Source organism: Eimeria maxima, genomic scaffold, assembly GCF_000499605.1.
Source record: "Eimeria maxima Weybridge genomic scaffold, Emw_scaff282, whole genome shotgun sequence".
Lineage (NCBI taxonomy): Eukaryota > Apicomplexa > Conoidasida > Eucoccidiorida > Eimeriidae > Eimeria > Eimeria maxima.
This window is the reverse complement of record NW_013563767.1, coordinates 14089-36962: the sequence shown is the minus strand read 5'-3', so window position 1 is coordinate 36962 and position 22874 is coordinate 14089. Positions and strand designations below refer to the sequence as shown.

Here is a 22874-nt window from a genome sequence, read left to right as displayed (position 1 = left end):
CAGTAATCTCTCCTTTAAGTGAAATTTCTTCACTGTATCGGGATTTATGAAGCTTCTAGATGCTCCCGTACCTACCAACGCTTCGCATCGTTGTCCTGCTATCACCACTCTCAGGACAGCTGCTGTTCCCGCGCTACACAGGCTCCCCCCTTGAATATCTTCTTCCCCACTCATCCGCCACCATTGGCCCTTCCATACTTGATCTATGCAGCCCCTGTGTGCCTGCGCGGTCGACTCAGGTTCTGCTACCAGACCCAGCAATTTTTCGTGCCAATTCGGAGAGACCGGTATGCTATTGGGCCCTGTAGCTATTGTGAACCTCGGTATCGAGGTCCCTTCTCAGTCATTGAGAGGATAGGAGAGGTGGCCTACCGTATCGGCCTTCCCGGAAGTTATGCTGGGCACAAAGTTCTCCACGTGTCCCAACTGATTCCTCATCGTCCTCCACCGGCGACACAAATTTCACAAGATGCGCCAGCTGGGTGGCCGCCCATTCGGGACGAGACAGGGAATCCCACAGACCAGTACCTTGTGGATTAGACTCTTTCGGACTAACTCTGCTTCTGAATGTGCCAATGGCATTCTAATTAGTAAGACATTTATCTCTAATTGAATACACAGAGCCATACATGGCCTAGCTATGCCACTGACTTTCTATGCGCCTGCGCGCATAGCTCAGCGGCTGGGTGCTGCTGCGCAGACCCCTACCTCTAATAGACTGCTACACCTCTAATATGCTCAGATACCTACTAATATTATTGAATTCCATCTATAGTTAACCCTAGGTAACCTCAGACCTCGAGTGTCTCCTAGTATACACCCTCTACCTTACTCGTAAGCTAGCGCAACTATGTTGGGCTATGTAGTGCCCGTGCACTACACCCGGTGTGGGGGCCAATCGCGTCGGCCCTTGCTTTGGAAAGCTGCTATTGGGGAAGCGTTGTTTCCTTCAAGCTTGTTTCCCTCCCGCTTTTCTCCCCCCTAGTTTTTGAAATAGCCGCTGAACCCAGTGGAGGTTACACGTATCAGAGCCGTATTCTTTACAGTCAGTCCTATTAATCTAGGGATTCCTCCCTGGGTGACCATATAAGAACAGCAGCTGTTCTGAGACTGGTGACAGCAGGACAACGATGCGAGGCATTGGTAGGCACGGGAGCATCTAGAAGTTTCATAAATCCCGATACGGTGAAGGGTGACCATATAACTCGAGCATGTCTTGCTTTTTGAGCCTATTCTGCCCCGTCAGTCCATTAAAAAGAATTCCCAAGAGATTTTTCGATCGCCTTAGGGGTAGATAGACGGAAGTAGACTTGATAGAAGTAGTGCAGGCAGACGACCGTAGACACTACACTGCAGCCCCTTCGGGGACAAGTGGCAGGAGCTTGTCGCATCAACTGTCTTCTCGTAGGCACACAATCTCCTCCCTTCTCATGGTAGCACCTATTGGACGGGGACTGTGCAACCCGCCAGCTCTACAGCTCTTGTCTACGGGCCACTGCGGGGCCACCGCGGGGAGACCAGCGGCGAGGGCAGGACGCGCTTGCTGCGGCTGGAGTGATCCGCTACACTGCATCAGCAGCCCTTGTGGTTCTTACAGATGTCAAAAGCTGCTCAGCCTTAGTCAAAAAAGGGGTGCCTGAAAGAAGACTCAACCCAACGGAGGACCCCAAAGAAGGTTCGGCAACTCGCAGGGTCACTTCCTCTGCGACAAGCCCCCTAGCCCCTGAGCCTACACAGGACCAGTGCTGATCAATAATATCGTCTCCAAACTGCCAGAAAAATATCAATGCAGAAACTTGAAAGTTCTCAAGCCTGAGTGGAGCAAATTATCTAGCCTGGCTGGTTGCCACGAAAGGTTTTCTGTAGTGCACAAGCACGACAATGTGGCTCTGGTGTGATGTCAGTAAGCTACTAGAGATCACACCATAGCCACATTGTAGTGCCTGTGGAATGAATATTGGGATTAGGGCATTAGTAACTAGGAAAGGGAACTAATACTGCTAAATGTACTAAGAATCGAGTACCGTAGGTAGAGTCAGGTTAGTAGGTTTACCCCCCAGTCACCCTTATCGGCAGTGTATCGCAATGCTTAGCCACTCCTTGGGAGCCAGTTAGGTCCTTTATAGGTCTACATGAAACAGAAATAGAATTATTAATATATATAAAGCTTGTCAATATGACATTTTGGTGGATTGGAGTTATAGTGCAGGCTCCTGACTGTGTCGTCGCTGTTGATATCTCCCCGCCATCTTATAGGTTGGGCACTGACCCCAGTGAAGACCGGGGTCAGTTCCGAACGCACAGTTCTTTTATTCTATGAACTCCCCTTGTTAATAGGAGTGACTTACATGATTTGATACTTTCAACATAGACTTCTGGGGATTTGGGTAGTTAGAGGTTGTACTTAGCCCGGCACTACGAGATGCTACTCCAGTAGTGTTACCTCGGTTCGCTTTCATTCTTCTATTCGTGTACCGCACGTCTTGGGGTACTACGACTACTGCAACTGGCCGGTGTTAAGGACCCCAACCGTGTAGAGGCATGCAGTGGGTGCGCAGGCCCCCCCTCCTCCCCCCTCCTGGACACTTACGTGAGGCGTAAGCGAAACGGGTTGATGGCGTAGTTCTCGTTGGTGCTTGCGCCGGTGGTGTTTCCACGCTCAAACCAGACAACCTTCGAGGTGATGTGCTGGTTCCCACGTTGATCTTTCCTCAGGGGCGCCTCGCCATTTCACGAGATGGCGAGCGGAGGCCCCCCGCCCCGCTGATCAAGGATGTAATCCACAAGGAATTGGTCTGTGGGATTACCGACTTCATCGGGAACTGGTGGCCAGCCCACCGGAGCTTCCCGAGGCACCTGGGCGTCCTGCCTCGGGCGATGCAGGATTAGTTGGGAGGCATGGAAGACGTTATGTCCAGCGTAGGAGTCGGGCAAGGCGAGGCGGTAGGCGACTTTCCCGATGCGTTCCGTCACTTCCAAGGGGCGTCTGTAGCGGGGCTCGAACTTGGAGCAGTCGCTCAGTGCCGGGAACTGTTTGGCACTGAGCCGTACCTTGTCGCCCACTGCGTACTCAACAGCCCTGTGTTTGAGGATATCTGGATATCCGATATATATACAGCAGACCTGTACTGCGCCGCCTTTCCTATTTGCATCCGCGTATCATGAATAAGGGCAAGCTGTCCAAACTGCCCTTTGATCGCTTGGTTCCTGAAATGGTTTGCGTCTTCGTTTCTTCCAAGCGCGGATCAGTGCTGGATATCCTTGGATGGATATTAAAACGTAGGCAAAGTTGCTCCCAGACCTTTGATGTGAAGCGGGGGTCTCGGTCTGAGATGAGAGTGCCGGGAAAGCCGTGGTACCGGATTAGTCTGTTAGCTAATAGGACCACTGTATCTGCTGCAGAGATCGTGCGGGTTCCCACGTGGCCCATTCCTCGGGGGCGCCACGCCATTTAACTAGATAGAAGGCCGAAGATCCCGAGCCTCGTTGGTCCAAGATATAATCCACAAGCTACTGGTCTGTGGAATTCCCTGTCTCGTCCCGAAGGGCGGCCACCCAGCTGGCGCATCTTGTGAAATTTGTGTCGCCGGTGGAGGACGATGAGGAATCAGTTGGGACACGTGGAAAACGTTGTGCCCAGCATAACTTCCGGGAAGGCCGATACGGTAGGCCACCTCCCCTATCTTCTCAGTAACCTTGAATGGACCTCGATACCGAGGCTCCAATTTGGCACACTCGTTTAACGCTGGTGTCTGCTGCTAATCCACACTCGATCCCCCACCTTATACTCCATCGGGCGTCTCCTGGTGTCAGCGTAATACTTCTGCCTCCACTTTGCTTGCAGGATGTGGGCCTGTGCCCTATCGCAGAGGCGCTGGAAGAGTTTCGTCATAGGAGGGGAGAGTGTTGGGGGTAACGTCCCTACGATATCTAGGTCCGCCGCTGTAAGGGGGTTCTCCCCTATCATGACTTCAAACGGAGAGAGCTCTGTGGACGAGTGGGGTGTGGTGTTATACGCTAGCTCTAATGCAGGTAACAGATGCTCCCACTCCTTTTCATCCGTTTGTATGTATCTGCGTAGCATCTCCTCGAGGGTGCGGTTCACACGCTCCGTCTGTCCGTCTGTCTGTGGGTGATAGCGGGGGGACAGTTCTGCTCTGATGTTGAAACGCGAGCACAGCGCCTCCCAGATCTCCGAGGTGAAGCGCGGGTCCCTGTCTGAGACTAGGGTCTCTGGGAACCCATGATATCGAATGAGCCTGTCCGCCAATAGTGCTACCGTGTCTGCTGCTGAACTTGGAGCCACGTGAGCCTGGCCTTTATCACCGACCTGCCACACACACACGCGCAGGACACGACGCCATCTTGGTGCTGGTGGATTCACTGAGCAAGATGGCCCATTTCATCCCCACGCGCAAGACAACGCCGTGACGGTATCAGGAGTTGCTGCAACAGGCCGGCGGGTTTCTGGGTGACACTCTTCGAAGCTCGACATTGTACACACGAATCCACGGACGTATTCGTATATGTGCGCATCCCAGGCCAATAGTAATGTTTGCTGATTGCAAGGAGAGTCTTCTTTTGTCCCCTGTGCCACGCTGTGACGTGATCGTAGAACTGGTATAGTATATGCGTTAGGAACTCCGGTAATTGTGGGACACATATCAGCCAAATGCCATTCTGACATATGCGCAGGTATGGGTGCTGGTAACAAAACCCATAGCGGCGCTGATGAATCTCGACATGGACAGTTTCTCCTGGGGTCTTGGCAGCGGCCGTATAAGCTTCGCGGAAGACTGAACACTTAGAGTATGCCCCTGCCCAGTCGAGGGCGTGTGTAGGGGAATTCGGCTTGTGTGTTGCACACGTCTGTTGCTGTGGCCGATCGTGCTGCTGTTGTGTGTCCAGGGGCGCCTCCGTGGGCTTCTCGCTTCTCCGCTGTTGCCGCGTCCTCGCCCGAATGCCGGCTAGTTGTCGATAGTCGTTACGTCGTCTTCTAGTTTCACGATGTGGAGTTAAGGGTACCTCAGCGGGTGCGAGGGAAACCGAGGAGACTTGTGGGGTGTCAATACTGCTGGGAGCCTTGGTTGTAGGCCCTCCAGGGTTACGCGACAATGCATCCTCCACTTGATTGCGTGTGCCTGGCAGGTAGGAGATCGTCAGTTCAGGGAACTCCGCGAGGAAATCAAGCCACCTCGCGGTGCGCCCCCGAAGAGGTTTGGATGCCTTAAGTTGTTGCAGGTGCGTTAGTGCTTGATGATCCGTGTAGGCCATTACCTTTGCAGCTCTCAGTAGGTGTGACCACTTGTCCAAGGCGGTAACCAGTGCCAATAATTCCTGGTCATAGATGGAGTACTTCTGCTGCGCAGCGTTCACTGTTTGGCTCAGGAACCCAAATGGTTTTCCCTCCTGCTCCAGGACCGCACCCAACGCAAATCCCGAAGCATCTGTGTACAGGTCAAAAGGCTTCGTGGTATCGGGTATCTGGAGGGTGACGTAATCGGTGAGTTTTCGTTTGAGCTGTTGCACTGCTTGTGTGTGGGCCTCCGTCCACTTGAAGTGGACCCACTTCCGTGTGAGTTCCAGTAGGGGGCGGGCCACTCTAGGACAGTCTGCCCCCATAAACATACGACAGTATTTTACAGTGCCTAGGAACTGCCGCACCTGGGTGACATTCTGTAGCACCTCCGGCCACTGTTGAACGGCTGCAACCTTGTCTGCGGCGGGTTTGATTCCTTCTGCGCTGACTGTGTACCCAAGGTAAGTGAGTTCTTTCTTTGCGAACTCACATTTGCTGAACTTAGGAAAGAAGTAATTCTTTTGCTGGATACTTAGAACCTGTTTCAATAGAGTGGCGTTGCCGGGTATATCAGAGCTGTAGATAAGAATATCATCCAAATAATTTATCACCCCTTGTCCCAAGAATGGTTATAGCTAATAGTTGATGTTTGCTTGGAACGTTGCAGGTGCTCCCTTCAGGCCGAAAGGCATCACCTTGTACTCGAAAAGGCCGAGCACGGAACGGAAAGCGGTCTTCCACCTGTCCTCCCGCGCCATGCGTATCTGATGATATCCCGACTCCAGATCCAATGAGGAAAAGTACTTGGCCCCTCCCAGCATTTCCAAGATAGTGGCAATGGGAGGTAAGGGGAAGTCGGGCGCCACCGTAAGAGCATTTATCTCCCTATAATTAACTACCATTCTCATCCTTCGGTCCCCCGTCCCGTCGTCCTTCTTATCCACCACGATAGTCGGGGCACATATAGGGGAGTATGTAGGCCCTATCCATCCCTTGGTAGTCAGTCTGGCTATCTCCTGTTTGTGTGCCTGTAATTGTTCAGGAGTCATTCGGTATATCGGCGATTTTGTAGGCATCCTCCCAGGTACTAGGAGGATCGGATGATCGAAGGGGCGCTTCGGCGGCAGTCCAGCGGGCAGCTGATCAGGGAATACTGCTCGGTATTTCTTCAATACATCAAGGATGATTGAAGGGGTCGACGACGCTGCCTCGGACTTTAGTCATTCATCGAACCGCGAATACTCCAAGGTAGCTGTCGGCCAAGGGGACTCCTCCTCATCGTCAAGTCGCTCTTGTTCCCCCAGTTCTCTGTTATCCCCGTCCCTTTCCGGAACCTTGGGGGTTCCCAACAAGGCGCAGCACCATGTCCCTTGTCCAACCTCAGTCGGGTTCGGTGTTTCGGGCTTCTCACCCACCGGGAGAGCGAGGATAGAAGACAGTCCTTGCATCGGGTGTTGAATCTGAGCTGTGTTCTCCCTGGCCTGCTGTAGTAGTGCCTTAATATCCACCTTCAGTCCCTTACGCGTGTGTGACTTGTGCCTCGTTGGCTGGGGGCGTAGAAGAGCCATGGCCTCCTCCTCTGGCATCTCAGCTATTTGTCTGGCTAGTAGGTCATACGCCCGTTCAGCTGGTGGCTTTGGGCGCACCAGGGGGTCGCTAACCCGTTCCGATCTCCCTTTGCTTACACGGACGAGTGTCAACTTAATCCATTGGCCCTCTACCAATGCACGTAGTTCATCCGATGGGAAAGACCATGCAGCCTTGTGCTCAGTCAACCAGTCTAGTCCCACCACTAGATCGTAAGGCACCGGTCCCACTAAGAAGTCCCCAATTAGTTTCATGCCGCCGCTCCACATAACTAACCGTTTGACTACTCAACTGATCCTCAACTTCTCTCCGTTAGCCACAGGAAAACAGCATTCCTCCGCCAGTAATCTCTCCTTTAAGTGAAGTTTCCTCACTGTATCAGAGTTTATAAAGCTTCTGGATGCTCCCGTACCTACCAACGCTTCGCATCGTTGTCCTGCTATCACCACTCTCAGGACAGCTGCTGTTCCCGCGCTACACAGGCTCCCCCCTTGGGTATCTTCCTCCCCACTCATCCGCCACCATTGGCCCTTCCAAACTTGCTCTAAGCAGCCACTGTGCGTATGTGCGGTTGACTCAGGAGCTGCTACCCGACCCAGCAATTTTTCTCGCCATTTCGGCGAAACCGGTATACTATTGGGCCCTGTAGCTATCGTACACAGAGCACCGCCACCAGGTGCTATCGGCCTAGCCCGATTGTCCCCGTCAACGGCTAGGCCTGCTCGTTTAAACGTCTAGGTGGACTAGGTCGGGGTCGTATCGGTGGAGTCTCTCGCTTCACAGTAGGAGCTCCATTCCTGTCGTAGGGCGAGGCTCACGTGGAGGCATAGTGTCCCACTCCTCCGCACCGACGACACATTTCCCCAGGGCGCTTAGTGGCCTCTCTTCTTGATGGGCAGGCCAGTGCTGAGTGCCCTCTTCCCCGACACACGTAACATTCTAAAGTTCTGGTTTGCTCTCTGGTAGGAGGCGGGTGTTCCCCTATGGTCTCCCGCCTTTCACTCGGACTCTTCTGTTGTTCGTGGTTCCCGTAAGTTGTTAGAATGTGCCGTAGCTCCCGCTGTGTACGTCGGTAGTACTTCAACGCTTCATCCCAGCTTCCCACTACGTCCCTCAGCTCCTCAGCGGCGTCCTCCCACTTTTCAAATCTCAAGTGTACACTCCTCGTCAGTTTCTCATAGATATCCACAGGTAAATTAGCTAGAAAATATGCCACCAACTCCTCATGTGGCAGGGGTTCAGTTTGGCAGATTATACTAGAGAAGTCGGATGAATACTTCCCTGGGCATCCTTCCCATTTTAACTTAGCCAGTAGAACCAGGGTAGCCTCCTAACCGGCCCTGCAGGATCTCCCTAGCAGGTTCCTCCTAACCTCTTCCCAATCACTTAGATCTACATTGGTGCCGTATAGGTGGAACCAGAACGTTATGGCTTCGCCATTGAGATACTTGCGCACCTCATACCCCCAGCGTTCCCTGGGTATGCCGCAGTCTCTAAAATTTGATTCGAAGTTCCTAAGGAAGTTCAGCATACTAGATCCACCTTCCAGTGGCATCTGAGGGACTGGTCGGAAAAAGGGATCGCCCCTGCAAGCTCTCGTGTCATAGTAATCATTTCTCGCTGTCTGTAATGGATCGGAATCAGAATTTAAAGATATTCTCTGTACGTAGGGTTCTTCTCGCGCCCTATTTCCATCATAGGAGCGCACCCCACACCCTTGTCTCTGCCCCTCTAGGGGACCTCGATCGCCCCCCATCATTGAATCTGCCCCCAGACGGTAGTGGTCGTAGCCCAAACTTTCGAATTGACGTCCCCTAGTTTACAAGGTAATCAAACTAATGGAACAAGTGACAAAAAACCTAAAATTTCCCGGAACGGCCCCCAAATGTAACACACGGTGTCCGCGTACCGTGGCTACGTAGTCACCCCTATAGGCCTACAGGCCCCTGTATGAGCTAGATCTACAAAATGAGCGTCTAAATACCTTGGGTTACACCCTGCCGTCCATCCCGGCACCGGGTGCAACGGTCGGACCGCAGGCAAGGCCCGACTCTTTCGGACCAACTCTGCCAATAAATATACCAATTTTATTCTAATTCACAAAACCTTTATCCTTAATTGAATACACAGAGCCAAACATGACCTAACTATGTCACTTACCTTCCATGCGCCAGCGCGCATAGCTTTGCGACGGGGTGCTGCTGCTCAGCCCCAGCACCAAATCAACTGCTAAACCTCTAATACGCTTCTGAACCTACTAATATTATCGAATTCCATCTATAGTTAAACCTAGGTAACCTCCGATCTCTTATAGGCTGCTGTGCTCACTCTCTATCTTACACGCTGGGTACCGCAACTGTGGACCATGTAGTGCCTGCGCACTACAGGGGGGCCCGGGGCCCCCTCTGTGCTGTCGCGTTACCACCCACGTATGCTCCAGCAAACCTTTCTTGTTTCAGAGCCCTGTATAATGTAGAGGGGGCTCTCGGGGTTCCCATGTTCTACATCGGATGGTTTTTATGGCCTGGGCCCTCCTATTTTGCGTGCTACAGGACGCTCTCATCTTCTCTGCGTCTGAAGCTGTCCCATCCTGGCTGTTGGCTCACCCCTTGAACTTCTTCTATCCCAACAACTGTGCAAGTGGCCGCCGGCGGGGCCCTTCGTGCGGCCCATCATGGGGACAGACACGATCCTCCCCAGCAGTCTCCGTACGGGGCCCCTACGGGATCTGCACGGAGGGCCCCTACAGGAGGACATGCGGGGTGACCGTGGGCGTCTGGCAGGCCCTAGGAGGTAGCAAGTCGTACGGTGAGGGGTTTCCTCCTGTTCCGAGGGGTAGGGGACGAATTGTGGGCCGGTCGTCGAAAGGCGAACCTGAGGGGGTCCTGTTAACATCAGATAAGTCTGCAAAGGGAGATACAAAGGAGATACAATGCTCCTCTGTGCGAAGAACCTCCCCGATGCAAGCATCTTCCAGTTTCTCCCCGCCACGGCATAAAAGTAAAGGGTTTTTACGTGTGGGGTCCAGCCGACGCAGCGGAGCGGCGTCCGTGCTGCAGCCGCAAATGAAGCAGGTGCAGCAGGCGGTGCAACCGGAACAGCAGACGCAGGAGCGGGATATAGGAGACACTGCATATCTTCTGAAGAGGCTAATGGAAGCCTTGGGATATTGGGAACTGCTGGGGGGCCAAGAGGAGACACTGCGACGATCTGCAGAGGGACAAGACCTCGTCCTCTGCAGCCCTACAGGCTCGGGGAAGTCCCTTTCCCTCCTGCTGCCCCTGCTGCAGTGGCACACCGCTCGCTCAGCAGCAGCACCAAACACAGGGGGAACGAAAGCAGCAGAAGCAGGTGCAGCAGGAGCCACGAAGAGGGAGCGTTTGACCCTCGAAGTCGATATCAGCAACAGCAACGCGAGCAACAGCAGCACCATAGGAGGCAGCAGCAGCAGCAGGAGTCAGCCGCATGTAACGGACTGGGAGCTATTGCCTATGTTAGCCAATGGGGGGTCTGCTAAGGCAGCATATGCTGTCTGTACAGCCGAGGCTGTCTCCCTGGTGGTTGTCCCTACTGCAACTTTGGGACTTCAGCTCTTGGGGGAGTTGGCGGAGGCTGCTCGCCGCTGGCTGCCGGTAGCTACGGAGTTTAGAGACAGGAAGACAGACAAGCGGAGACAACCGTCAGCGCCTCTCCGTGTCCCCCAGCTGTTGTTGATCGATGACACTTTACCGCAGCAGCAGCAGCAGCAGCTGCTGCTGCTCAGAGATTCCTTACAAGAGGCAGCAGCCGCGGCAACTAGGACGACCACCCACAAAGCTGTTAGAAAGGAGATTCAGGAAAGTCTTTGCTGGCCTTCCTTGAGGGACTTACAGAGAGTGTAGGCGCCTACGCCTCCCGCTCCTGTCACATTCCATGTCCTCCAATCTTCCTCTGTCACCTCCCGTTTGCTGTTGTCTCACATCGTCCTTTTTTTGCCTCACCCTGCCTTTGTCTTTCCCCATTTGTCCCCTTTTGCCCACCTCCCCCTCTTTATGAGTCCTTCTAGCCCCCTTTGTATCCTGTATCCGTCTACCTCCTCCTATCCAATTTCTCCAGCTAGCAAATCTCTCTCTTACGTTCTCGACTGTCTCCACGTCTGTGGCTATTTTCTCGGCGGTGCTTTCCTCCTGCTCCATGTTGTTCCCTTGATCATGCCTTTTCTGTGGCCCATCTTCCGATTCCCCCGCCCTTTTGCTGTCTCCTTTTTTCCTGCCATGTCCTACCGTCTTCCCTCTGTGTTTGCCAGTTGCTCCCCTTTCCCCTCGAATACGTGGCTTTCTCCCTCTCTTTCTATGTTGGCTTGCCCACCTATGCTCCTGCGGTTGCTGCCAACCTCCGTTTGTGTTCTTCAGCCGCTTCTGTCTCCTCCTGTCTCTGCATTCACCTCTCCTGCTCTTCAATGTCGCTCTGTTTCTCGTGATACCTCTGCCTCTCCTTGTCCTGGTGTTCACCCTGCTGCTGTTCTCGCCGATGAGGTGCTCTCCTCTGGAGTTTTGTGCCTTCCTGCGGACTTGACACAGGACAGATCCAACGGGCCTGATTTTGTTCGCGACGCCACAGACTCTGAAGAGCTTCCTGACGGTGCAACCCACGAGCCTTCCTAACCCCTGTCCCTTCATTCTCTTTTATCTCCGCTGCCCCGTCCTATACGGGTCTCTCTACTCCACGTTACTGTCTCATTCACTGGCACTGCCTAGTACCGTTCATCAGCTGCTCCACCTGGACCCCGCTCTTGGCTCAACAACCTCTGAGGCATGCATCGTGTAAAAGGACTCTGCCCTAAGCCCTACGTCTAAGGCCTCGCTCATGCATGTTGTGGGATGTACTTTCGTGTGCCTTTGCAGCGCCTTCTGACCTTAGGCCCCCCTGGGGCCTTGCGGCGTTTCGCTTCCTGCGTCCGCCACTTCGTGCTCGACGAAATTGACAGAATGCTGCAGCCTCTCCGTGTGTAACCTACCCTGTAGCCCCTCTATGTAGCCTTTCTATATGTCTGTCTCTGCCGCTCTGTGTGTCTCAGTCGATAACTTTGCCTGTATTTTTCGTTTTGTGCGTTTCTTGTGCTTTGTCCGCATGCATTTGGGTCTCCATTTGAATTTGTATCTACATCTGCTTTCAACTGACTCGGCTCAAACATTTTCTGCCTCCAGTCCTTTGTATTCCTCGTCTGTGAAACCTTCGTCTCTGCGTGTGCTTTCTGTATGCTTTCCCTTCCCCTTTTTCCTCTTACTGCTCTACTCCCCATTCGTTAGGTTGCCCCTGTGCGCATCCATTCACTGTCTCAATCTCTTTCTCCTTTGCGTGTCGTGCCTCTTGTCCTTGTTTCTGTTCGTCATGCTGCCCCAAAGACAAACACACACCAAACACACAGAGAAGACCTTGGCCCCTTGGGTGCCTCTTCAATGCCACCTTCCACAGCAGAGCATGAGTACTGCATGCACAATCGGCCGCCGCAGTTTTTGGGGTTTGGTTGGTATTTTCCACCGGTCAAAACTTCGTTGGGGGCCGCTGGTGCGACTCTGTGTTGCAGGCCGCTACGCTCCGCTAAAGGAACGCATGCAGAGGCTCAAACAGCCCCAAACTGTTGAAGTATTGCTGAGGCTCTTAGTGCAAAGTCGATGCTCCACTACCGCTATTAGTGGGGAGAAGCCCGATAACCCGTGGGCCCATTTTGTGGAGACAAGACCTCAAGATTTGCATCGGGCCTCGACGGTCTCCGCCTCCCGGCATCCTCTCCCGCTGCAGCTACTGGCGGCCAGCGCATCTCTAGGCAGACCGCTGCATCGCTACCTTGCGAACCTTACTCGGTGGAAGCAGCAGCAGTTGCTGCTGCGGCAAGCACGCGATCCGCCACTAGAAGACTTCCTCAGCAAGAGGCGAAACAACGAACTGCAGCCTATGCGCTTCAACAGGGGACTGTCCCTCTCTGGGACATTCGCGACTCCACAGCAACGTATGAAGGCTGCCCTTGAGCGCCTCGCAGACAAGGGCTTGCTGGGTCTGCCCAGAACCCTCACAGCCCTGGGGAAACCCGCAGAAGGGGCCAGTGTAGGTCTGGGAATGCATTCATTGCCAAACCCTTTCAAGGCCATATTGCCGATCATCAGGTAAGACACGGTGCATACGCCTTCATCTTTGCTCATCTGTGCGGCAAAAGGGCAGTGTAGACAGCCGTTTGCGGGGTTACGGAGCTCACTAATGAGTATTAGTCCCAAATAGGATGGCCGGATTCTCAGAGCAGCGCTCAATCGCATTAGGGGTCACTGTGCGAATTCATTGTCCAAAATTCGTTGCTCTCAAAAGGAAAACACGAACCATTAGATGAAGTTTGAAATGCCTCTAATTGGTGAAACGTGCCGCGGCGGAGGCTTAATTAGGCCAGATGAGCTTCCTAAGGAGCTGCAACAGCTTCACAGGGCATCATGCATTGCGAAAGCAAGGGTACCGGCAAACGCGGGCCCTGCAGGAGTGTCTAGAGGACAGCGAATGGGGCAGAGAACAGTCAACCCCTCTGAGTAACAAATTCACTTCCGAGTGGCCGTATATCGCACATTCCCGCGGGCTCTCTGCTTTGTTGTTGGATTCCAGTGCAGCGCAGCGCAGCGGTGGTGGTACAAAATAGAGGAGATATCCTTTATACGGATTAGCCCACCAGCCTCCTGGCCGGCAGCTCCTGGCTGTGTCGCCTCCGTGCAGGTCAACCAATGAACATTTGGTGTCTCCGACGACGCTAGCGAGGGTCTGTTCATCCGAAGCTCCTGTGGAGTCCCCCCTTTCAGCAGGCACTCCAGGGCTTGCTACCACGCAGTCTCTCCGGCCGTGGCAGATAATCCCTACATGCTTGTCGCACGCATTATTCCCCGTGCCTGATAACTCAGCGGGTGAGCAGCTGCTTCTGCGTGTCGCTGCTTTGTGTCATGATTTCTACCTCCGTTTTGTTTTCTGTTTCCTGTGTATTTTGTTGTCTGTATACTGTTTGCGCCTCCGTCTTGCGTCTGTTTGCATTCGGCACAGAAGACGTGACACCGAAAAGGGGCTGGAAGTGTGCCTCCTGTTTTTTATCCTTTGCTCGGTTGCATTGCTTGGCAAGAGGGATGCGCTTGTGTGCAAGAAGGATGCGCTTGTGTTCGCTGCACTGCACGCAGAAACACTCGCCGATGCTGCCGCTGATCTCTGCAGCCAGCTCAAGCCCCGCAAAGCCCTGCTTCTGCTCCAGGAAGGGTCGTCATTGAGAACGCTCCAGATGTTCATGAAGGCCAGAGGCCACAAGGTCGGGTACCAGCTAGTCAGCTAGCTATATATATAGCGAGCTAGCTAGCTAGCCAGGTAGCCAGCAGGCGGACACCGTCACTCCTGCGTCGGCTACTGGCCCCTTTTCTGCTTTTCAGCAATCTCAACAAACATACAGGTTTATATACTGTTGCTGGTTGTGCCATGGTGCACCCCTCAGGTGGAGCTGTTGCATCAAACCGGCGGGTGGTGGAGGAATCCTAGGCTGCAGCAGCAAGGTAGGCGTGAAAGTTCCCCACTCACCGACCACTACAGCAGCAGCGCCTAGCGTGGAAGCGTTAAGTAGCTCTTGTGTAATAACCAGAGCCTTCGTCGTTGCTGCTGATACTGCCGTGACAGAATCATTGCTGAATGTTTGAGCTGGCCCTCTGGTTGTGATGGTCTCGGCGGCCCGGCGTCTGGCCTCGTCATCCCGTCTTCTCTAGCATTTTTGCGTTTCGTGTTCTGTGTGTGGAATGCTTTTGATTTCAACAGATAACGGACAGTTCCATCAGCCCCAACAGCTCATTGCCACAACGATGGAAGCTGCCCGAGGCCTCCACGTGGCAGGTGTAAGCTTCTGTTTGTTGGCTGGTCTAAATACCTATCTCCTCAGTGCATGTCTACCACGAAAGTTTCTGTATTGCACGTCATAAGTAACTGCTATATTGCTGCATGACTTGAATAGCTTCCGCCATTGGTCCTGCCTGCTCTGCTTGACCCTGTCCTGCGGAAGGCTTTAAGGCTTTGGTTTTGGGCTATACGGTTGACGGTGTTCGTACTGTGCTTCGGGGAGGCAGCAGCTTAGACGGTGTTCAATCGATAGAAATGTAGAGACATCCAGTATCGGCAGGTTATAGAGTTGCGTCCGTGGTAGCCATCTGTACTTGTTGCACAGTTGTTGTCTCCTCATTGCGTTGTCACCTGTTCCCACCACACTCTTAGGCAGAGGTGCTCCTCTTACTCGGCCGCGTGAAGAATGTCAGGGAGTACATACACCTCGCGGGTACGTCTTGGGGAAGGACTCCTGAGCATTATTATGCTGTACACGGAGCCTGTGGAGGTGGGTTGTGTTGGTGGCGGTAGGGTCAGCGTCAATTCAACCTGATGCCCATTGGGTGTTGCGTCCGTGCGGTTTGGGGTTGTGCAGGGCGCGTCGGCCGATGTGGGCAACAGGGCCTCTCCGTGGCGGTCTCGGATGCTGCTACACAACGGCAAGCTATACACTGTCTTGTGCAAACACCGGAGCTCACCACAGCCATATCTACCCTATTTGTAACCACGCAATAGCCACTACGTGCCGCATATCTCCCAGCTGTTCCCCTCTCTCTGCCGTTCGTTGTTTGCGGACTCTGTCTCGTAGCCCAACCTCGTTTGCCTCTATAAGTGCATAACCCCTCTACGCTCGTAGCTACGAGGTGCAGTGTCTTCTCCCAGGCCAATTGGCGTCGTGTCTAATGTATAGACGTGTACGAAAGGGGTAGCTCAGGGCCCTTCATTGGCCCATTTCGAAACCACTACTCCTTCTGCTTCTGTTGCAGTATCCTAATGAGCTGGCAGAAGACTCTGGGGATTACTTTTGGGTCCCTTCAACTGTCGCATACTTCCAGCCCGCCAAAGAATGCAGTTACAGAAGAGGAGGCCCCCATCAACAACCCCACACCAACGGCCCAGCACCAGCATCAGTGGCAACAGTCCCTGGCAGTGCCATCCAGACCAGAAACAGCGTGCAACTCTGAAGAGGGGGCGGGGCGGGCACAGGGAGGAGAGGTCCAGCTAGACAGAGGCCAACTGGACGATCCGTATTCGCAACTCCCGTCCCTGCTGCTGAACTGAGCGTTGGTACAACACTGTCGTGTTGTGTGCGGACAGCTACTGGTGTACCACATGATTTGAAATACTTGCTTGTGCCTGCCGCCTTCTGTGGGAGCCTCGACTGCAACGTCTGCTGAGCCAGCGCGGGAGACGGCCCTAAATGAGCCTTTATACCGCCGTTCCTGTTCACAGCTCTTATGCGTGGGATCCCCAGCCGTAGAGTCCATAGCGAGCATTTAACGCTACATCGTTTCCATCGTTCCTCTATCTCCTAAACTATCCTACCCTAGTGCGAATGCCCCCATTGAACAACTGTCTACGTGGACTCCATGAGTGGCATAATCGTCAATTGCACCTTCCTGGCCAGCCCCTCCTTCCATTGCGCTGTACCCATCGTTTACTCTCACTGCTCTCCCTGGCAGCAAGACGCGAGGCTCTTTCCTTGCCAACAGTGCCTTGCTAATCTACACTAAGCAGAAACTCCAACAACAAAGTAGTCAAGCAAACATTCTCTCCAGCAGTTAGAGGAAACAACGAAAAAACCTACTTTCCCCAGACGACAGCAGCGCCGCCCGTAGCTGTCTGTCTCTGCTTCCCGACGCTGCCAAAACTGAGCTGTATAAACCGCAACGGGGGCTACTCTTCCCGGGGCCATTTAAAGCCTTCAAGTGCAGGAAGCTGCCCCAGGCAGTCTCTTCCGTCGCTTGTTTATTCGCCCACTCTGTCCAAGATGAGCTACGTCCATTATACCCTTACGTGCCAAACTCACGAAATAAAACCGTGCAGCAGCAGATGTAGCAACGTCTCCTACTGCTGCTGAAGTACCTCAACGGCGCGGCGGCGGTCATGCGACTGCGGCAGCTAAACTGATGGTATCCAACGTCTTCCCGTCCCTGCACCTGCTCCTGTTTCGGGTTACCTCCTCCTCCTTCTTCATCCCACTGGAGCAGCAATTAAGTGCTGCCTCCTCTTGCGCTGTCTGCACAGACGCACCTCTCGATAGCACGCCAGCAGCAACCGCACTGCTGCCCCCACCACCACCAGTCGGCTTGTAAACAGGGCCAAACCTGAGAATGGCACAAAGAAATACACCAACTCCAGCCAAATGCCGGGACGCAGCAACCTACATAGTATCAGCAACACTGCTAGCAGCAGCAACAGCAACTGAAACAACAAAACGAGAAAGTTGGGGTGGCGGAGGGATGCAGATTAAGGCTGCGGGACGCGGCTGAAAGAACCGGAATAACAATACTCGCCTGACGCCAAAACGAGGTAGCTTGCGATACTGCATGCCTTCGCAGGCTCAGCACCCGCCCACGCCCCCAACACCCACAGCGCACCTACAATCTGCAGGCCAAAACGGGATAACCGTTGCAACCGTAACACAAAGATGAGACACACACAATCAAATGCTGAACAGGATAAAACTGGAGTGAGGAATGCAGAGCCCTCGTTGCTGATGTACTCCCTGTAGCAACTAATGAAGCCCAGGGCCTAACTTGAGTTTCCAAATTAGATACCAAATAGCTGTTCCAGAGGCTCTATTAAGCTGAAAGCGAATTGAAAATGTAAGAAAACATCAACCTATTCCTTATTCGGTCTGCAGGTTTGGGGCCAAGGGTCTCGGCCGGCACGAAGGCGGTGGCTTACCACCTCCCGCCGCTCACACAGCCTGGAATGGTAGTATACACAGGAGGAGAGAACCTGCCGAAGTGTATGCTGCATGCAAGCACCCCACACGTACTGGAATCACCATGTATACTACGGCTACACCAGCCGCGTCGCAGCCCCTTTCCCCACACCATGCCACGCCTCGTAAAGCTTGCAAATTTGATAAGCTCCTGCTTCAAGCACTACGTCAGGAATTGCTGTGGTTGTTGCTTCGCTCCTTCTGTGCTGGTGCTATGCTGCTGTTACACGCTTACGTGGCACTGCCGTACGCGTAGCTGCACCGAGGGCGGCACTGCGGCAGACAACAGCGACCGCAACAACGATGTCTCCGCGCAGTTCTCTGATTCACTGACTTCAAAGGCCTTTAGAGACCCTGGACGGCCTCTTTGCCGGGACCCCAAAGGAGTAACTCCCCTGTCTCCATCACGCCCCGTTTCTGCCGTCGTGGCTGCTGCTGAGGAAGAAGATGATGCAGTGGCTCCTGTGGAATTGTCCGCCCGACCAGCTGAACTGGCCTCCTCGGGAGGCGGAGGCATCTGAATAAGGGAGACAATCAGCAACATCAGGCCCTGCGAAGGGAAACAGAAACACACTCCGCCACGCCTGCCATTCGCAAGCGGGGTCATTGGCGGAAACAGGCGCAGAAACAGCGCTCAGATGCAGAAGCAGAGAAGCCTCTTGCCTCAACGCATGAAGCGGGGCCCTAGGCTCCAGGGTTAAGGGTTGCTAGCGTACTGAGAGTAACAGAAGAGCTGATGGCAAAAAACAGGGACGCCTCCACAAAAAGACAAACGCAAGGAGGCACGCAATGCTCAGTGCCGGCCGCTCCCAGTACACCGCATCGTACAGCCCTGCAGCAAGCACTCCCAAAGGCCTGAAACAGCGGAGCAAACGCATCGAAAGCAGAAATTCGCTTGCTGTTTCTGTCATAAGATGCGAGCCAGATGACACTAGGAGACAGTCAAACGGGGGGACGCCCAACAAACACGATGGGAAGCTATCTGTCAGTGCTGCTCGAACTGCACTGAAGCGCTAACTCAACGCATGTGCAGCAGCAACAGGCGCAGAAGCAGCAGCTCCATCACAGTACCCTTCAACAAGCTTTCTGTGGGCATCCTGGAGGTCGCTCCAAACGGCGGGAAAGTTGAGTGGCGGTAGCGCAGCCTCTTGAGTCTCCTGTGGTGTCGGGAGCAACAAGGCTGACACCTCATCAAGTAATGGGATGGTGCTGCACTTCGAAGCCTTGTGAGGCAGCAGCTGTAGCATCAATCGCATGCGACAGCCCCCAAACTCTCCTTGGTTCTGCTGCTGCTGTTGCTGCAGCTGCTGCAGCTGATCCTGCACGACCTTCGCGACCGCCTCTTCGTCCAGTTCGATTGTGTACAACGACGCCCCTTCTGTGTCCACGCCGTTGCAGCTGTTGCTGCTGTCCTTGCAGATTCCACCGTGGTCGCCGCACACTCCACAAGATGTCTCTTTGACTATCGCCCGAGTGTCTTGTGAACGGTGCAGATAACGATTGCCCTGCAGCACAACGAATGCCTCTTCCTTCCCGGACAAGACCCCTTCATCGAGAACAGCAAACGGTGCGAATACGGTCCTGCGATGGAGCAACAGCAGCAGCAACCTGTCGCAACTTGATGCTGGAGTAGGCAGGCCCCAGGCATGCAGGAGGCATGGGGGAAAGCGCGAAAACAAGAAGACAAACACAGACAACAAACAAAAACAAGAAAAGCAGGCACAGTGGAGCAATACCACAGACGAACTGATCCAAGGATGGCGAAGATGCACTGGACAGACAGCTCTGTCTGTCCAGTGCATCTTCGCCATCCGTGGATCAGTTCGTCTGAGCAGCCCCGTGTGAAGGGATACGCAGTGGAACGCAACACACAGGTGGACAGACGAGTGATAAACATGGAAAACATGGGGGGATAAGTAAGGGCAAGAGGGTAAGGCAAAAATGAGGCTGACGAGAAACAAGAGAGGGGGGGCAAACGAGGGGCAACAAGGCGGCGGGAGGGAGATAGCAGTGACAAAACAGGGAGACGACAAGAGTGTGATGGATTCGACTGTGGGCAAAATATGCTAGAAAGCGGACCGGACAGGGGGCTCACGTGATGTCGTAAATGCGCTGTGGCAGTAGAAGATGGAGCTGAAAGTCCGCAGCCCCCAACAATTCATCGCCACCTAAGGCAGATGTCGAAGTGTCTCTGTCATACAGCGCTAGACGCAAGACGCTGTAGGGCTGGTGCAGCTGCACCAGAGAACAACCAGCAACAGCAACAACGAAAGTAACGTGCTCGGCAGGGGATCGCAACCAAGCAACAGTAATCGCACGGCCCACTGCAACAGCAATCAACAAGGGCGCACGACGAAACTCCGAAGACAGCACCACTAGCGTTAAAAGGGCCTACCTGGATCTCAATCCTCTCATTCCAAACTCCTTGAAGACAAGCACTTGGGCTCGTCGAGTCGCAGCGCAGAACCGCACTTCGGTATATGTCGCGGCCGTTCAGACTCACTACAACTGCAGCAACAACAGCAAAACCAGCAGGTAGGCTGAGCATATGAGGAGCATAGGCGCCATCTACAAGCGGGCCTCAACCAGAAGGGACAAGAGCATGCATGAACCGACACGGAGCAGACGTTCGGTCACGCCGCTTTTACTCAGTGAACGTCGACTGAAAACTGATCCATGTACACCTCTTCACGTTTATGCATACACATAAACAGACATATCCATTGATATGTACATGCAAACCATCACAAGTGCAGGTCTATATACAAATATGAGAACGTGGATACGTAAGGAAAATTGTATTAAATCTACGTGGAGCAATACGACCCAGTGAATATGCCTGCATGCATTCCCTTGCCCCATCCACTGCTGCAAAGCTCCAACAGCCCCCGTCATGTGTGCAGTTGTTGGGGCAAAGACGGAGAAGGGACGCACTGTAGGGCCTGTAGGGTACACGCAGCGCAGGCTGAGATTCCTCAGGTGTTCCCGCAGTCTCCTGAGCCCTGCTCTCTGCATCTTCTGCGAAGCTCTCCTCCTCCAAGATCTCCGGCACCACATAGCCCAGCAGTAGCTGTAGCCGCGCGTACCCTAGCTGCGCATAACACCCCAAAGGCCAAACTGTACAGACATCAGTCGACCCAGATTGTATGGAAGCACATTGCATAGATGCCTAACGTCTAAAAGTCTGTACCCTTAAACCCTCTAGCCAAACCCTCTAGCCCATAACTACCGGCGCCACTAATTCAAAAACGTTCTCTCTGCTCAGCAGACGAGCCCCTGTTACTTTTGTCATCGAAACTAAATTGCTCTGTTCACCTAACAGCGGCTCAGGGTCGTCGCTATGTGCCGCCGTCCCTGGCTTTCCCTATGTCTGCCTCTTAATATCTATCCAATTAAGGGAGTCTCGGGGTGCAACTCATTCCCCTTTCCATCCTGCCTCCCATTCCATATCCCTCACACTTTTAACCAATTTCCATCCATGTGTCACTGTATTATCCCCCTTTGTCTCCAAAAATGTCCCCCCCCCCCAACACATCTGTCCCTCTATGTCCCTCTGCCTGTAGGCCAGTCTCCCGTTCAGCGTCTCCGTCTATATATCTGTCTTCGTCACCCGTTCCACATCAGCATCCCGCAGTTCGCTGAGTATGCCGTTGCCGCTGTGTGTCATCGTGAACTTACTCTAGACGACGCGTTTGCTGCCTCCTCGGGAAACGCAAGGCATGCTACCCTACTGAAGTCTTTTGCAGCAGAGAAAGCCCTGAAGGCACCAAACGACGGTCTCTTCTGCGATCGTCTATCCCAGGCGCCCCCACTGCTGGAGCCGTCTCCACTCCCTACAGGAGATCCTACAGGAGATCCCGGAGGGGACCCAGTAGCTGCTGCTGTGGTTGAAGCTGTAGATGCTGCTGCTGCTGCCGCTGCAGCAGCTGCAGCACTTCCACAGCGAGACCACCGCTGCACAAAGGCTGTGCCTTCAGGCAACACACAGGGAGAAGACATGTCCGGAGACGATCCCGTCCCCTGGACTCGGAGCGCTAGAGAGGCGCGCCGCGAAGACACATTCCACATTGTGGAAACGCCCCAACAAAATACAATCTCTTCCACTGCAAATGAAGCCCCAAAGCAGCATGCACGCCACACACTGCAGCAACTGCACCCGCAGCAACAGCAACAGCTGCCCAGGTGACGGGGGGCGCCGACGTTTGGACCAAGTACAGAGGGAGGAGGAGCACGGGAAGCAGGTACAGCTGCGAAACGGGTCTTGCTGCTGTAGTCTATCCCTTCAGCAAGCAGAGGCTGCTGCTGTCAGCGAACAGCAGCAGCAGCAGCAGCAGGAGCAGAGGCAGCGGGGGAGATTCCGCTAGATCCGCAATCAGGCCGCTGGTGTTGACAGCCCCTGTAGAACTCGATGCATGCACACCGATTTCCCTGTTGCTGTTGCTGCTTCTACGATTGCTGCTGCTCCGAGTGTTGCTGTAACCGACGCTGCTGCTGTCAACGACGCGATGACGGCGCGACGCACACGAGAGGTCTACAGCAGGAATTGCAGCAGAAGCGCTACAGCAGCATCCGCTGTAGCCTGTGTGTCCCAATGAGGTTGAAATGGATCAGAAGTCTCTAAAAAGACAGTAGAAGAGGCGGAGAGCAAGGCCCTCGAGACGTCGATGCTTTTGCTGCTTCCGCTGCTGCTGCTGTGCTGAACAGCTAGGCAGTTGTGTACACGGACGGTGGTAGTAAAGTGGATACGAGAAGCCGCAAATAAAATACCACACCCATTTGCGCAATACTCTTCACTGCTGCTACGACAAACTCACAACAGGCACGCCAGCAGCAGCTAGAGCATCAGCAGCTGTTGCTGCTGCTGCTGCCTTGGCTCCAAGGCGGCAGAGCCCTGTCTCCAGGTACGCCATCAGCCTCCTCTTGTTCTTGCAGCTGTTTCAAGAGCAGCGTTAACACCAGGAATTGTTTCATATTGTTGAACAAACAGAGTAGGGCTCTTTTAAAGCGGGTTTTTATTGTATGTCTTGGTTGCTGCTGCGAGCCCGCTACTGGCCCTACAGAAGCAGCAGCACCACCAGCAGCTCAACTGCCTCATCTTCTTTGTTGTCTCCAGGGGCTCTCTATCTGTACAGGCTTGCATTCTCTTCCAGGAAACGAAGCAGATCAAACCCCCCCCCC

The 22874-nt window shown here is 53.8% G+C and overlaps 4 protein-coding genes across 4 annotated transcripts; 1 reads left to right on the top strand and 3 right to left on the bottom strand.

The window, feature by feature from the left end:
- Positions 1-3739: 3739 nt before the first annotated feature.
- EMWEY_00026150 (hypothetical protein) lies at positions 3740-6201 on the bottom strand (the record flags this gene model as incomplete). Its single annotated transcript, XM_013478082.1, has 3 exons — positions 3740-4330; positions 4606-5875; positions 6041-6201. 3 exons carry the CDS (start codon positions 6199-6201, stop codon positions 3740-3742), a joined length of 2022 nt encoding a protein of 673 aa, XP_013333536.1.
- Positions 6202-6519: 318 nt separating this feature from the next.
- On the bottom strand, positions 6520-7155 carry EMWEY_00026140 (hypothetical protein; the record flags this gene model as incomplete). The annotated part of the gene is made up of 1 exon (XM_013478081.1): positions 6520-7155. The coding sequence occupies one exon, from the start codon at positions 7153-7155 to the stop codon at positions 6520-6522; it is 636 nt and encodes a 211-aa protein (XP_013333535.1).
- A 2796-nt stretch (positions 7156-9951) lies between these two features.
- EMWEY_00026130 (hypothetical protein, conserved) lies at positions 9952-15470 on the top strand (the record flags this gene model as incomplete). The annotated part of the gene is made up of 8 exons (XM_013478080.1): positions 9952-10704; positions 11278-11469; positions 11770-11869; positions 12453-13029; positions 13937-14207; positions 14373-14430; positions 14687-14763; positions 15342-15470. The coding sequence occupies 8 exons, from the start codon at positions 9952-9954 to the stop codon at positions 15468-15470; spliced, it is 2157 nt and encodes a 718-aa protein (XP_013333534.1).
- Positions 15471-17215: 1745 nt separating this feature from the next.
- EMWEY_00026120 (hypothetical protein, conserved) lies at positions 17216-21764 on the bottom strand (the record flags this gene model as incomplete). Its single annotated transcript, XM_013478079.1, has 8 exons — positions 17216-17353; positions 17932-18246; positions 18413-18551; positions 18768-19277; positions 19792-19931; positions 20092-20204; positions 20631-20787; positions 21375-21764. The coding sequence occupies 8 exons, from the start codon at positions 21762-21764 to the stop codon at positions 17216-17218; spliced, it is 1902 nt and encodes a 633-aa protein (XP_013333533.1).
- Positions 21765-22874: the final 1110 nt, after the last annotated feature.